Below are 16,991 nucleotides of genomic sequence, written 5' to 3'. Positions count from 1 at the left end.
TGTGTAGCCATGCTGGTTGCGCACTGGGGAAGCCTCAGCTCTATAATACATTAGTCTCTTTGGGGACATGCCCTAATTAATGGCTTGACCTCCTAACGGGTAGCCCCCTTCTGCGAGTTAACATTTAGCTGTGCAGCCTCCAGAGATGCACTTTGAAGTGCATTTAATAAAAGAAGTGACAGTGACATTAATGAGACAGTCGGGATAAGTACAGGGCTTCGTTTTATTTCCCCGACAATTTATATTCTGATTTTACATGTCTCAACTCAGCAGAGAGAAAAAATACAAAGCAACATAGAATTAATCTAAACCATAAGAACATTTTTAAACCAACAGAGATACACACATACGCATCAAATACACTGATCCTGTTTCTGGTCAAAGGCAACTGACTCCTGCTGCAGACTGTTCTGTATTGATGTGTTACAAGTGCTGTGTGTGTGAGTGTGTGTGTGTATGGTGTGTGTGTATAGACGCACACACTCACAGGCAGCCTGTTAGGCTATTAAGAACTGCTAGAGTGGATGTCACACCTGTCATTTCCATCAGCCAGTGTGTGCCTCTGAATCTTTCAAGGTGAGTTTTCGGTGACAAGAAAAGTTCCAATGAAGCTTCCTGGTTTTACTGGTGAGTGAGTGTAGTGGGAGAAGGGTGTCCGTCAACGTTGGTCACATTGTTAAATGTATCCGTTTGTCCGTCAACACGTCCATGTGTCCGTTAATCAGTGAGTGTCCATCAGTGCCGCCGTCTCCACATCTCAGTCTCTCGTCTTCAGTTGGACTTGGACCAGATCTTCCCACTGCCGCGCAGCCTGAGCGGGAAACAATCAGTGAGCTTTGGGATTTATCAAAGTAATGTTGCAATTTACATCTTTACTTTCCACTTGCACTACTAAACCAGCATTTTACTGACGCAGCATTGGAGCAAAAGTATCTTTGTGTTAGACTATGTAGTATCAGCATTTAGTATTTTTGCATTTTGAAATTGATCTCAGTGGATTTTCTATTTCTGCCAATTAAAAAGAATTTTTGCAAAGAACCTACTTCTAATAATAACTGCTGCACTATCAGTCCCATCCTTTAAATAGCTTCATAAAAGAATGGTGTCAAAACTCATTTTAATTTGAGGATTGAGGTTAAGCTATCATTAATTTGGATTTCAAAACATTAAGTGGATCTTCATTTGAATGAAGTGCAGTGCTGAGTGATGAAAATTATGGGGCTGTATGCTTCATCAAAATGTGACAGGCAGCCAGAAAATAATCACTGCTTTCTGTTTGGCAGCGACAACATTAACAGCGGATGAGCAAAGCATCTCCTCTGATCACTGGAGGGGGACACAGTTCTTTCGGGAGGAGACGGCGTGGGGCTCTTGTATATCCAGTGACATTTCACAATCCAGGACAGATATGAAATTAGCCATCGGTAATTGGGCCGGATGGAAGCAGAACAGAAAGAGTCCCTGATAGCGAGGTTAGAACACCGCTGCAAAACACTAATGTGCATCTGATAATAAAGCTACTTCATGCAGACACATGCTCACACACAGACAAACCACTTACACTGGCAGCTGGCTTTTTAAAGTTTATGGAGAAAAAAAAATTGGAAACATAGAGGTTCTCTGGTGAATTAACTTTGCTCTCTAAAACATTGGACTAATGGCTTTAATTTAGTGTTTGAAGTAGAGTCTTTCTAGTGCTGTGGTTATAACTAGGTAAATTCGTATTTATAAAGCACCTTTCAAAAAAAGCAGTTACAGAGTGCTTTACAGAACAAAAGCACGAGCAGCAATATGAGAAACTTAATGTACAAAACATCCACATGCAGCTTTTTGTTCCAATTTTGTTACTTGTAAGAATAAATACTATTTCTCGCTTGAAAAAACTTCAATACAAACTTGATTTAAGAGCGCAACGACAATTCTGAATAAAACATCACTTCAGTAAATTATTCTACATGGCCAAACATATTTTATGTGTTCAATTTCTAAAATGTTTGGGAAAGCCTCTGAAAAATGAATGCAATTTCTATGCAAACTCTTGGCAGTCCCTTGTGAATAAAACAAAGTACATAAATATGATGCTCAGAGAGGTTCGTTCACGGGACTGTACTTGGCTGCCTCCCCATGCGGAGCCACACACCTCTGCACAATCACAGAAAACACAAAGGTGATGTCACAGTACTCACCCTTTCACCTTTGAACTTTTTTTGCCTGGTTGTCGAGGTTCCTGAGAGGAGGCAGGGTCTCGTGGCTCCGCAGGCTGGTCGGCGTCCTGATTGGAGGCAGCTCCAGCAGGGGCGGGGCCTGATGACGGAGAGGCGGCACTGGCCTTTAACGTTTTCTGTAGGTTTGAGACCTGAGGGAAAAGTGAACACAGATTAACAATTAAAAGAGACGGGATGCGATAAGGATAGGCTCACAATCTTACAAGTCTGTCTGAAAACAATAGCCAGATCCCCGAATGTGCATTGAAGCAGGTTTTGTTTGCTGCAATTGTTGCTACTGTTTAGACTGGCCATGAAGGGTTAGGGTTATTCCTATTCCTCATTCCTATTGCACTTCCAATGTCAGTGATGAGGACAGTCCTCATTCAGTGTAAAAATGTATTGAAACGTTTATATATTAAACTAATATGAAGCTTCAGCAGTCTGAGTTGGTCAAATTAAGTGCATTCCTCCTGTGGTTACCGTCCATTTATTACAAATTTCCCTCTTTGTGTTTCCACAGACAAAAGTTTCCTCTTTTCTTGCTGAGCTGCAGAGACACAAAAACTGAATTTTGTACTAAAAAGACTGTAACCTTGCATGACATGAACATGAATATTTCCCCTATCAATTTCAAGCACATTAGGAGGGGATCTCTTCACAGGCAGTATGACCAAGAGTAATGATGACAGCAAGCAAAATATGTTTCGGTGTTCATATGGGCACCTGGCTGTTGTCTTATGACAGACGTGCACAACAGTGAGCATACCCATTAAAGTTAGGGCTATGAACCTGCTGCTGTCAAACAAGAAGCAAAAAAGAGGAAGGCTGTGCAGTCAGAGAGAACTAAAATACCACGAGTAGCTTGAAGCTTAAAAACACAGATGCGGAAGAGGGAAAAGTCACATTTATTGGATTTTCTGGGGGGAAGGAGTGAGAGAACTGCAGGCTGAAGCGATGAGAGACTGACCTCTGTTTCCACTTGGACTTTGACCTTTAACTGGCTCTCTCTGTATTGGTTTGCCCTCGAGACCTGCTCCTCAATACCGCACAGCACTGCCTCACACCCTGTACACCTGAGGGAGGAAAGGCAGGCGTGGTGGGAGGTAGAGAGCCGATTGTTAGTTAGGAAAGGAGAAATAAATCTAAAGTGTGTGCACACAGTGTATCTCAGGGGTGATACTGACCACTCCTGCAGTGTGTTGACTATGTTTGGGAGCTCGTTGGGGCCGAGGTCACGACCCACGCTGCAGTCTACCTCCACCTGCTGATTCCTCTGGTCCAGCTTGCCCTGGATGATGTCACAGTAAACGGCCTCTATCAGCAGGTCCTCCAGCTCCCGCACATTCTTCAGCTCAAGCTGTTGCAGGAGCAGCGAGTACGGCAGGCACTGAGGGGAGAAAACGACACAACAAGGCTTTAATCCTCATACTCTTCCTTTGTAACCAAGGTATACAGGCAGATAATTTGATTCCATTTTAACGCTTTAATGGAAAATGACGTAAAATGTTACAGTAAAATTGCCTGTTTTGTCTAAATGTCACTGCCGGAGGAAGATGAAAGGAGAATTTGGACAATTTAACAATCCTCCACTAGACAATTAGAGAGTTCAAGCCTACAAGCAGGGAGAGCAGTGACATATTATAGAGAAAAACAGGGGCAGGAGCGAAAGGAACAGTGGTAGTGGAAAAAAAAAAAAAGGACAGAGCTGGTGAGAATAATGAATCAATTATTTATGAGGAGCAGAGAAAGAAAAGGGCATAAGCTGTATGGTTGGAAGGTTCAAATGAGAAATGTCTTTAAAAAAGAACATTTAATACTTTATCATGCTCATGGAGGGAGGGGAAGGAAGTCCAAAATGACATGAGCAGCAGTGGCTGGTAACTTTTTACTGGGAAACTTGAGACTGAAAGGCTTCTTGTTAGCTGATGTAAAAACAGCCATGAGCTTAAAATCACAGCCAACCTTACATTAACATTTTAAAATCATTTGGATCATGTGTCTGAACAAAATAGCAAAGCCATTTTAAAAGGCAGAGCTGTTAAAACATCATTAACATCTTGCTTCATGAAGCCTAAAGCAATATGGTGGCTGCGCTTCTCTGTGAAAACTGCAAAGAGAAAAAAGTGCAGCAGTACCTTGAGGTTAGACGCCAGGCTGATGATGGACAGATGGCGGAGTTTGTTTCTCTGTGCGGGGGTCAACTCTGGAAGTGAAGCTGCTCTCTCTACAGCAGCAGGCAATAAAGGAATAAGACAAAGAGAATTGAAAAAATATACCAGTGCAGTGTGTAAGTGTCACTTTACTGCGGGTCAAACAGTCACACATAATCGAGGCACTACTTATTACTTTGAAGTGTAATGTTACGCAGAGACACGCAGCTGAGCAGTGGAGGTGTTTAAGCAGTCAGAGTGGAGAGCTGGGAGGCAGTCGGTCTCCAGCGACCGTGTCTCCCGCTGCCATGCTCCCCTGGTGACAGGACTCAGCAAGACGGCAGCTCTGACAGCTCCTCTAAGGTCTCCACTACGCAGCTCTATGAAAGTAAATGTGCTCCCTGTCGGCTTGACTCAAAGAAGGGAACAATAAAGTAGGCTACATTCTTTTTCCAGGCTATTGGTTGATGTTCAGCATAAAATTAGACATAATTAACATTCTACTTCTTGTTGATGCTTCCCGATGCATTACACAGACGGAAAATTAAGTCACAAAAGATCAGTATATTGTCTGTTTCTGCCAGTACTGCTGCGAAACAGACAATTCTCAGCCAATCAGACTGCTTGATGAAAAGTTTCCCAAATAGAAAACAGATAAAAGCACTCCGGTAACTCTGTCTCTAAATAACCTGCCTGCAGTGTCTCAGGTGAGGGTGTTTAAGCCTCTGTGTAAAGGTGCCTGGCTTGCAGCAAAGCTCATAATAAAAGAGTTGCAGGGCTGCTCTATAACTTATTAACACTGTGCTGCCACTGCAATACCTTTGTAGTCGCAGTAGGTTCCGTAGGCAAAGAGGTTGAGGAGCTGGTACACTGGTGCATGAGGGCCATTCTCCAGCTGCGGTTTAGAGAGAGGGAAGATATGTGGGCAGAGAAAGAGATGTGGCAGGACACAAAAGTAATGAGACTCTACATAGAAACTGTATAACTTCATTTTATCCATGCACAATGAACAACTCTGAGGAGAGGTCTTGCTCAGTGAGTGAGAGAGAAAGAGAGAGAGAGAAAGAAAGAGAAAGAGAAAGAGAAAGAGACCACATGAAGACCTGACTTTTTATATTCAGGCTGGATTCATCTGAGAAGAGCTGCAACCACATCAAAATATGTCTCAAATGACCTTTTCTGATCAAACTCCCTTTTCAATTATTCCAATAACAGAATGAATCATTTCCACAGTGTTTGCTGACTCGATGCTATCTGCTAAAGTCCTTCTTGGCCAGGGAGTTTTGCAGCATTTTATATTGTGATTTAACTGACCCACCATATGAATTCTTCACTCTGTTCAAACGGCTTCACCTGTTACAGTAAACACCTGGAGAGGAACTGACTTAGCTTAGCAAAAATCCCCACCACAGGTGCAAACTGTTACGTCACCACAATTATTCTATTTACGTGTCCATGATCTGACACATCTGATTTCTACGAATGCAACGCTGATTTGACAAGTGTTGTGCACGTCATGGAAAACAGCAAAGAGCAAAAGAAAGCGCTGTTAAGCCACAAATATTCTTTGAAAAGAAGATGCCTGTAAATGCAAGCATTTATTCATCCCCCAAGAGGAAGGTTGTATGTGGGAAAATATTGAGCTATGAAATGATAAAACTTCAGAAATCCTCTGACTAGATTGCTGCTGCAAACAGATAAAAATAATATAACAGGCCAACTTCAGAAGTATTACCGGCTGTTTCATTCATATTCCTCAGGACCGGACCTGCTATGAGTCATTAGGGAAACAGCGAGGTAAAGCATTGTGTTACAACAGTATTTTCATTGTCTGAACCATCAAGACATTTCTGTGTCTTCACTGTGTCTCTCTGTGTTTCTCTCGCTCACTGTTTTGACATGGCTAGTCTCCCTCCCTCTGTGAGTGGCCAATGAAACAGTGCTGCAGATTTTACACCTGCTTTTTGCAGACATTAAATTTCACACACTATGTGCCTGTACATTCTGCATCTTCCATTTTACCTGTGAAAACATTGGTGTGGTCTTTTAGTAAATAAAGACAAAGGCAATTAGACTGTTCAGTGCATGAAAAGGAACCCAATGCTTTGTAAATATCCCCGCTGGTCTGGCTTTTTCTCCATCGTTTCCAGGGTTGTCCTTAAAGAATGGAACAATAGTGCTGCACAATCCTACTCTACTGAGACGTTTCACTTCCAAAATAGGGTGTTAACTGCGTATTCTGATGCATGCTTAACATCTATCATATTCCATATATAGATTGGGGGGAGGGGGGAGTTTGGTGCTTGAGCATTGGTGCTCAAAATCATACGCATTTCCACTTGCATCACTGATAAAAATGGTCCAGTGTGGTTAGGAAACACACTTGTGTTGTGATGTTACACTTAACAGTGTGGTCACATGCATCCCCCCCCGAATGTGGTGTGGTTGATCAAATTCTCCGTGTGTCCTGAATACATTAAGACTTATTGGATTAACAGTCCAGTTGTGATTGAGATAGATTTTTTACATGGCAGGTCTGAAAAGGTCCCCAAAAGACACAAGTGGCTGAGGAAGATAAAGTGTGAGAGCTTGTGTTTACCTCTCTGACATTTGGCAGCTCCAGGATGTCAGAGAAGACGTAGAGGCCGGGGGTCTCCAGCAGAGAGCTGACAGCCTGGGCCAGTGCTGAGCCTGACAGAGACAGGAGCTGCTCCACCTCCATCTGACGCCAGGGCACACGGGACAGAGACACGGTTAGCAGGTTAGACAAGTACTACAGGGAGGCTCATAAGAGCAGGGGATGTAGGACGCACACGTGTGATAGAAATCATGGAAATAACATCTCTCTTACTGTCTTGCCACTTTGTTATGGGGGTGGAAAAATATCGTCTAAGGGCACCATGTCACAGTCTTTCATGAATACACTATTAACAATCACAAAGCTCTATTAATGAACAACAGGACTCCTCAGCATGTAGGTATCTTTGTCATATCCATTGAAACATAGTCCAGCCAATTGCGGCTTGTTGAAAGGACAGAGAATTGAACAAACAATAGTCCCTTTTCATTTAACGTCCAACAGCCAAGTACTCTTGACCAAAGCACTTAACCCTCAAATTACCTGGAGAGCTTTTCAGATAGTGGAAGAGCAGCTGCACTAGGTAGCACCAATGCGGGCAACAAATGTAATGAATGCAAAGCAGTGCATGTATATTCATCAGAACCCATTCCTTGCACAGAGAGACGATGCAAATGCACTTTGGGCTGAGGGCAACACCAGAATAATTAGCTAAATGGTAACAGGAATCCGCCTGTGCCTCGGGCTGATAAATCAGCCTGCAGAAAGCGAATCCTGGAAAAAACAAAAACAAACAAATAAAAAAATAGACATGTCCTGACGCCAAACCTCATGCCAATGCTTGTGTAGTTTGTCCTGACTCCGGCTTTGTAATAAAAATGGCCCACATATAAAAACAGCATGGATAGGATGTCAGTCTGATTCTATTTGTGCATTCCTCCAATTCAAAACTGACAAGAATCTCAATGTGAAGAGATGTCCTGATGACTTTCATGGGGTATTTTAAGATATGAATCCCAGAAGACAAATTTCGAGACGCAAGGGATATTTAGTCTTGCAGATGCACGATAAAAATCATTGCAGTTGCATCAGACTGGTTTTATTACCTGAGGCCATTTCCTAAAATTAATGCATCAGAGAGTCTGGACTGACTCGACCGCTGTGATAAGACTAGTCTGACTGGTTCTTATTCATTTGAGTCTGTGCTGATAGAGCTGATGGATTGCACAATGTAAGATCTTATGAATCTAGTGCACACATGCACATCTTGCATATGTTGTCCCACTGGCTCACCATCAAGAAGGTCTAAAGACCATTTTCTCAGGCAAGCTGAACAGACGAGCAGGCATGTGTTGCAGCCAAACAAATTAACCTGCACTATTTGAGAAACAGCACCTCTTTTAATTTCAGGATTTTTTAAAAGTCAAATCAAGCTCTGTGAGGCTGGATCGGATCCATCTGTGTATTTCTATTGAATTTAAAAGTGGGGAAAGAACTGGCTGCATATCAGTGAGGGATAGATGGAGGTAGTCAATATGCAGGATGTAGCTGTTCAGATACAGTGTATACTGGTGACCACTGATATAAACATAAATACCAATAAAATAGGAAATAACACTAACAATGCTAGAAATAACTCATTTAATTCCAAGACTCCAAAAGGGCAAAGAGAGACATAGTTACTCACTGTGATACATTATTTTGTCATGCAGCAATGGCCTTAGAAAATGACTGCAATATTGTTGCTCTACGCTGTTCTCAATTCATTTAGCCGTACCAGCCTTAATTTATTGTCATCTAGATGTTTTAATTACATACATACAAAAATAATGTATATACAAAAAACTACTGTTCACCCAGTACCTCCTTTGTTTTGCTGTTATCATTGCTTTATTGTTATTTGTACTGTTAAGGAGCTTTGATTTAAAAATAAAGTTAATAAAGTTTAATAAAAGATTTCATAAAATCATTTTTAAAAAAGCAAGGCTACTACAAAAAAAACTGTTAAAAAATGGATTTGGAAGCTGTCAGCTTCAACTGTTTTATACTCATTATAACAGCACTTACTCCAATAGACTCCCAACTCTAATAAAAAGTGGAACATGTATCTTTTCCTTAATCCTCTTCTGCCAAATTGGATGTTAAGATCACTGCAAGCCACTTCTCACACTTGAGGAAAAAATTTACCAAGTGAAACTTTGTGAATTAATTTAACCCAGAATTTAATTTCAACAGATATGTGCTGGTTTGCTGATGAGCAAGCCGACTTCAGACAATCATATCCTCGTACAATACAACTGTAACTCAAATTCTCTCCATACAGCAGAGAGAGAAAAAACCCTGATTTAACCCCTTAACAATGAGCAGTCTGCAGTGGATCAGTCAGTGAGGGACAGCCAAACAATGTCTATACAAAGAAAGATCTCAAAACGTTACCAATTCTGTCAGGCTTAACTTTGGGAAGGTGAGTAGAAAATGATGTACAACACGTGGATGTAATAACGCAGTCATAAAAACATGGAGTCTTGAGTTTTCACTCAGCATGAACATCATATAAAGTCAATGAAACAAGCCAAAACAGAATATACAGTAAATTATTCTGTCAAACAGTATTTGATATAATGACTTTTATAATCTTATATCTGAAGGCTACTTAGGGGAAAACAAAATGGTAAAATTATTCTAAATGGTTAATTACATGTGGGCAGTGGTCATATGAGCATTACAATGTTCCAGAAAGAAGTGATACTTCTAAAAATGCTAAAAAAATATATGGGAGAAAAAGTTTAGTTTCCGGAAAATGTCTCAGTAAATCAATGTTATTTAAATAATCTGTCAATCTGTCTTTTCACTTATTTGATCAGACAAATCAATCATCTGCTTGTGCTGATGCTGTGGCACTTTAAGTCTCAGACAGTCACGGGCAGACTTGTGTTAACATTGTTAAATGGCACAGTCAAACAGATACTATTTGCTGTAAGCACTCACTTATATATTAAAAAGATAGAAATTCAACCAAAACCTTAAGTGTTGCTTTAACCGGTCATGTGAGATGTTGATGAGGGAATCAGGTGGCTAAATAGTTAAAGTCAGGCTTGCTAAGCCGAGCCCCCAGCCCTTGTATCAACGTTAGCTACACCGCTAAGTCACCCTGCATTAAAGCTAATGACCTTATCTGTCAACAAACATTAATAAACATGGCACATGACGTTCTTAATGTACAAAACCTATATGTCGTTTCGGATAAGAGTGGTTTTAAACAATCTACTGACTGTTCTCATTGACATTTGTGTTAGTTTAAGCTCAATGTGTCATGCTAGCTTGGTTGCTAACGGCTAACCAACAGCAAGGCTCCACTTGACCGTTGACGTTAGGCCTCAGTTCATTTTAAGCCACTCTAGTGATTTAAATCATACCGCCACACTGCATGAATAACCGTGAAATAAGATGCACCCGTACATGTTTCCGTAAGTGTGTTGAAATAGGGCTGTGTGTGCTGAATTTTACCTTGTTGTGTCGGTTTCTGGCAGACAGCCTCTCTCTCTCTCTCGATTGTTCAGTTCCGCTGTCAGCACACGTACGACAACAAAGCAACGTAAGCTTTGATTGGATGATCCAGTGCGGTGGGCGGGACAAGCGGAGCTGTCAATCAGCATCTGTTCTACCAGCGGATCAGGGAGAACAGCGACATCCAGCGGTGATGTGATTTATATCACCTGGAGCAGTAAACATGGAGATTAGGAGGCCCGCGATAAATCTGAGGGCTTCACAAAACGACTCCAGATTCATTCATGTCATGTTATGACTAGACTAAGTAACTATTTCTAAAATAATTTGCAGTTTTAAGTCTCCCAAAGAGGATCTGCTGAGACAGACAATAATTACGCCTAAACGTCTTGGACACAGTGACACCATTCATGGCATTCAACATTGCAGGCCAGTATGAAGAGTTTCTTTCTAACATCAGACCTAAATGATATCTCAAAATCAAACTATTTTTGATTTGAAGGCTATTTTATTGTAAATTGATTCATTCCAAAAAGTGTCCCTGGTGTCATTATCAACCCAAGTCTCAATTTCCATTTAAATTTGACATCCTTGTTTAAAGTCATAGCAATGTTTTGTCTTTTAGATTTACTTAATTACTCTGAATAGATTAAAAAAATTCCTCAAATAAGTGGTATCTCAACAAAATGCAGACAGCTTTTCCACAACAACAAAAACATATCCAGTGTATATCTTGTATGAGTCAAATATTACCTTTTGCTATGCAAACATTACAGACTTCTATTTACTGTAATCCCAAACATGTTACCATTGATTTTAGGTTTTTCTGTGATATCCCTGTGTAGTTTCCAGACTGTCTGGCTCTGCAGTATTTTCAGCTGTATGAGGATTCAGTTGAGCTGAATGGCATCCATCTGGCAGATCCGTTCATAAATGTGATCACAAGGAATATCAAACCATGTCTCTGAGTGGCTATCCATGGTGGCACATTCCTCTCTATGTCCCCCCCACCTTACTGGTGGTTATCTGGCTCTGAGCCCCACTGATCCCAATATCTGTGACAGACGGAGAGAGGAGGACAGGGGGGCTGATAGGGTAAGCTACAAACAACAACCGTGAACATTTCTGACAAATGTGAAAAACAGGCTCAGCTGGACTAAGCCTTTGATTCACTGATGACATTCTTGAACTCCAATTTATCTGAGATTTTGATTGGGCATTGTTGTGTTTTTTTTCATGTTTCTCGATCCATTTTTAATTTCCCTGTGTATAGGCCAGGTAAAACAAGCTGTTTACTTAGCTCTGGATGGTGCAGCTTCTTCCTACACAGTTTATTCACTATCATAAAAATCTAAAGTTTTAAATTAAACACACAAGGAAACACACGTCATTGACATTCCCTAGACTCAAACCCCAAATCCTCAACCTAAACCTATTTTTGATCTAAACTCTAAACCAAGTTTTTTATAACCTTTACTAGTTTTTTATAGGAGGGAGGACTCTTCATTTTCCAAAACAGTTTAGTCAGAATAAACCTCTTCTCGACGTCAGATTACAGAGCACTTACAGGTTGGATTTGGATCATGGAAACGCCTTTTTCATGTCACAGTAGGGAAAAGCACAGGTGTAAATAATAACATTAACAATGGCCGGATTCTATTTAGCTGCTTCAGTTTCAGGGTCCTGCTGACCTTCGTGCCAGCTTGCTGTCACGCCGTCATGGCTTACTGTGGGACACTTGAACAGAACAGAGCCATCGCTAATGTTATAACACCTTGTGCTTCTCCTGCTATGACAAATCAAAATGTCTGCTGTGTCCTTAATTTAGTCCTGACTTCTTAAACTATGCCTTTGGCAAAAGTAAAGATGGGATAAAGTGACCTCGTCTTGAAAAGGTGTCTTTAAGTTTCCCTTTTTTGTACACAAATACACACACACACACACACACGCACACACACACACACGTCTTTTTTTCTCCGACCCAATTAAGGGGAATGAGGAACACCTGTGCCAGTCAGCAGGACTCCGCATAAGTGTTCATTTCTGTCTATGAATTTTGTTGATAAGTTGTGTTGAGTTCAGCCTTACACAAACTCTCTCTCTCTCACACACACACACACACACACACACACACACACACACACACATGCTGTTCCATGGAGTGCAGTATGATAAGATGGCTGTGCTGTAGATAGATAGATAGATAGATAGATAGATAGAGTCTTATAGTTTTTATGATATATCCCCTGGGAACCATGCACGTATTTACAAAAATTTCATGACAATCCACCCAGTAGATGTTGATGTTGCCACCCAGCATGGATGGGTGACTAGCGTGACTAAAACCTAATGTAATTTTCAACTTCTCCCTCTTCAAATACGCAATGCTCCTCTGCACAGTCTGTGAATCTAAGATTTTATTGCTGCTGTCGCTGGTATAATTGAGTTTATATGAGCTCCCTTGCGGCGGTAAAGAATTAACATTTACAACATGAACTTCCTCTGGTTTCATTGCCTGATATTTTTCCACATTTGTGTGTCCTCTGTTTATGTTGTCGCTTACCCTTTGCCTATTAAAACATATTTCTTAATGTGTTAAGAAATGATGATGTCTAAGAAGAGGGGTTGATGTGATAGTTACTAAGAAAGACAATAGATATAAATATATTATCATTAAAACATAAAGCCAGACACAAACAATTTCTCAGGATGAGTTAAAGTATATACATATGATAAAGTATTACCACTCGTCAGGTTCAAAGAAACTGAAAGTCACACCTCGTACTGTCCCTAATTCATTCAACTCAATGTGTTTTATCTTGATTAACTGTAAGCATGAGTGTCACTGTGGTTAGTGAATTACGTCACATTTGACAAGAATGATGAATATTAGTTCTTCTTGATAAAACGAACAAATCCAAGCCCTCTGATGTAAACACACAGGTGCAGGTGTGCGGGTTCAATGTCAGTAATAGGCTACCTAGATTTCACAACACACCACTGCAGTGAACAACACATGTGGTTTACTGTGCAGCTAATGTACCATTATAAAGCAAATAAAAAGCTGTCTACCTAATTAAAGTGAAAGCATTTATATTAAGAGATTACTTGACCCTCAAAAGAAATATCTTACCTCTAGGAATACTGGCCAATTCATTGTGATAGAGTACATAATGTAGGCCTCTATTCCATATTCATAAAGTAGAACTAATTCTATTTTCCTATAATATGTTGCAAATCCAGTTAGCACAGAAATTGTTAGATGTCTCTTTTTTTATTTCCTTCTCTTGTTGCAAGTCATCATTTTCAGATACTAAAATTGTGCTCAATAGCTTCTGTGTGTGTCTGTGTGTGTGTGACGGTAATAAATCAAGCACGTACATCCCCAGTGGTGTTTGTTTTAAATGAGAGTGTGTCCTCACAAGCACATTATCAGGCTGAGCTGCCAGAGACAGTTGGCCCTGCAGGAGAAATATTTCACAATTATGGACTTTTGTGCTTTTTCTATTACATGACCCTCACTGGACTGGAGAGAGCCCTTTATCTTTTTTATTGCCAATTATAGGTGTCCAAAAGCACAGTGAGCTGAAATAAAGAGGGAATAATCAGCAAGAGTGAGGAATGGAGCGAGACTTACAGACAGAGAGACAGACAGGCAGATATGCATTCTTAGACTGGAGCGCAGGAAGATGTAAGACAGTGTTTACGGAGCACTGTGAGCACAACGGTGGCGCAGATGGAGGCCAAAAAGCCAATAACCATCAGGACAGCAGTCTGACTCCTCAAACACTCAACGCCCCGCTTCAGTCCCCGGGAGCCTGATTAGACACAAAACAGTCCACAGCATGGTGGCTGTCAATTCACCACTTTGGTGGGGGGTTTTTTTGGACTATGAGGAAAAGGAGACAGCAGAGCAGAACTATTTGACTGGAATTTTGCTTCATAACATTTACTTTTCCCAATAGATACATCTGCACATCTGCTGAAAGTAGCATCAGGTGGATACTTGATTTGTGTCTATTAATATTACATATATGCATACAAATACAAATTCACAAGTGGATGTAGACCGATTTAGACATGGCAAAGTAATCAGATCCTTCACGTAGGTAAAGCTAGCAATGCCACACTGTAAAAATACAAGTAAAAGTCCTGTATTGCTACTTTTACCTAAGTAAAGAATCTGAATACTTCTTTCACCACTGTATACATAGCGGAGTACAATAAAACGTTCAGTGTCCGACCACTGAAATGCAGTAAACCAGAGGTTGCATTACAAAGAAAGAAAATGTAAAAAAAAGAATATAAAATTGAACTTAAACGTACATATATTCTACCGCTTGTTTTCTCATACATGAAATGTCTCAGTATTTTTGATACATATATGCACAAAATATCGTTGCTGTGTTTGGTTTATGTGTTTATCGCTGCTCCCTCCAGGTGTCGCCTCTGTGAACTCCTGCAGGCTGATGTAGTTTCTCTTTCCTCCATGGCTGTGACGCCCTTGTTAATGCCCTATCTCACTTTGTCTCTCTGCACTGTACCTCCTCTGGTCCCTACAGGCTTTGGTATCTCCTTTCCCAAGCAGTGATATTTCTCCTTGAAATTGAATTTGTCCCTGCTGGTTGATTTATCAAAGCACGTCCCTCCACCTACAATTCTGCTGCATTGCTGTAACAAGTGTGTCCAGAGCAGTCCTGTGTAGTTAAACCATCCTGCACCCAAAGAATTTCAGTTATTTTCTGGAGAACAAGAGACTCCTAAATTAATCCAAACTGGACAGTTCTTTCTGCAGTTCGTTGGGTCTGTCTGGTGTATTTCTGGTTGTTGCTCTGGCGATTCACTGTCATCTTGTCCTCTATTGCGTAGTCTCTGTAGCTTCTTCACTCCTGTGCTCTGGAGAAAAGCAGTGATTCTGGATGTACCAGATGTGTGATAGATTACACAGCACTTTACATGGGCGTATGGGTCAGTATGGGAGAAAAAAGTTTGCAAAGAAAAAAAAAACTGCCAGTACCTTAAATTTCCTGACATTAATTAAAAAAAACTAAAATTGGTACTGCGACAGGGACAGCAGCAGGGAGCTGTGTGCGTCCTGTGTGTGAGTTGTTAAGAAAGAGGGGGCCAAGCTCTGAATCAAGCACAAAATACACAGATTCAGTTGATGAGAATTTGTGGTGATGTGCAACCACAAATTTTAGCTTAGTAGTCACTGCAATGGGCTCAGAGATAAACACTAAATACCCCATCCTCTGACTTAATTAGTTTTGTTTGAATAACAAAAGCTCGTGAAGTAGAGGAGCTGACAATGGACTGCCAGAAGCTGCCAAGAAAAAAATAATAAATGGGACATATACCAAAAAAATGTTGACAGTCTGTTGGAGCAACAGAGTGGGCATCTGGTGTGTGTGTGTGTGTATGTGTGGTGTAGAGGTGATATTCTTGCAGCTGCTCCACTAACGAAGAGAATACAAATAATTCTCAACACACACATGTTTACTTAGGTCACTTTTGGGGACACTCATGTTCTGGAGACCTACCCTAACCTCTACTTGCCTAAACATGACCCATATTCTAACCTACTCTAACCTTATCCATTGACACACAAATATGTTTTACCAATTGGGGACACAGCTTTCGCACAATCCCTCACAACTCAAATGGTCTTGAGTCTGATGTGTGTCCCTGAAAGTGGCTTAAGTCAAACCCACACACACGAGATGGTGATAAATGCTAAGTCATATTTTTATGCCTCCATCTTTGCCTATTTAAAAGAAGCAGGAAACAGGGAGGCAACTTTGGTCATGTAAATAATGCCCGACCTGCACGCCAGAGCACCATCATCAAATGTTTGTTCGTTTAATCCAATATGGCAGACCATTGATGGTTTGGCTACAAGACACTGTACCATCTGAGTTTACATGCTTTGATGATCACGAACATGCCAATCTGTCTGGTCGGTCTGTGCAATCTGTACTTTCTGTCCCCTGCTCTTTCGCACACAAACTGCTCTACAAAACACCCAGAGAGCAGAGAGACGAAAGCAAAGTTTGTGATATTCAACTAGCTGACAAATATGATGTACCTCATCAAAAAGATCTGTAAGACCGCCTTATACAGTGTGCACAAGTGATGTGTGTGGGTCTGGTTGTACGTACCCTAATGCTGTATCTGCACGGTTATACTCCATGCTATCCGACTCTTCAGGGAGTCAGAGGCTATACCATCCTTTATGTTCTGACCGGCCTGCTGATTTCTGAAGACCCGTGTCAGGCTGCAGACGGTCCAGAGGGAGAGCTGGCTTTTGTAAAGCTGAGACGGGACCTTTTGACGGCATGCTGCCGACAGCTGTTGGTGCATTACTCCACCCTGCCATCCAACTGCCTGGCCCCAGGTGCTGTATTTTCCTCTTCCAGCAGATGGACGATAAATCATCAATTGTTTGTATACGTTATTCTACAATCACACAAGTGTTCTGCAATTTTCTGTAAACCATCTGTAAACTTGACTTTTTCTTAGTTAACCAGGGTTTGCTTGTTTCAGTGACAC

The 16,991-nt window shown here is 41.0% G+C and overlaps 1 protein-coding gene across 1 annotated transcript; it reads right to left on the bottom strand.

Moving 5' to 3' along the window:
* Positions 1-204: 204 nt before the first annotated feature.
* On the bottom strand, positions 205-10,504 carry cops7a (COP9 constitutive photomorphogenic homolog subunit 7A). Its single transcript, XM_070835635.1, has 8 exons — positions 10,443-10,504; positions 6,957-7,079; positions 5,177-5,252; positions 4,343-4,431; positions 3,392-3,594; positions 3,175-3,280; positions 2,187-2,356; positions 205-811 (listed from the first exon to the last, which is right to left on the bottom strand). Exons 2-8 carry the CDS (start codon positions 7,077-7,079, stop codon positions 772-774), a joined length of 807 nt encoding a protein of 268 aa, XP_070691736.1. The 5' UTR covers positions 10,443-10,504; the 3' UTR covers positions 205-771.
* Positions 10,505-16,991: the final 6,487 nt, after the last annotated feature.

Source organism: Pempheris klunzingeri, chromosome 8 (assembly GCF_042242105.1).
Source record: "Pempheris klunzingeri isolate RE-2024b chromosome 8, fPemKlu1.hap1, whole genome shotgun sequence".
In the NCBI taxonomy this organism is placed as follows: Eukaryota; Metazoa; Chordata; class Actinopteri; order Acropomatiformes; family Pempheridae; genus Pempheris; species Pempheris klunzingeri.
Note: the sequence above shows the minus strand (reverse complement) of the source record. Positions and strands in the feature narration are given on the sequence as shown.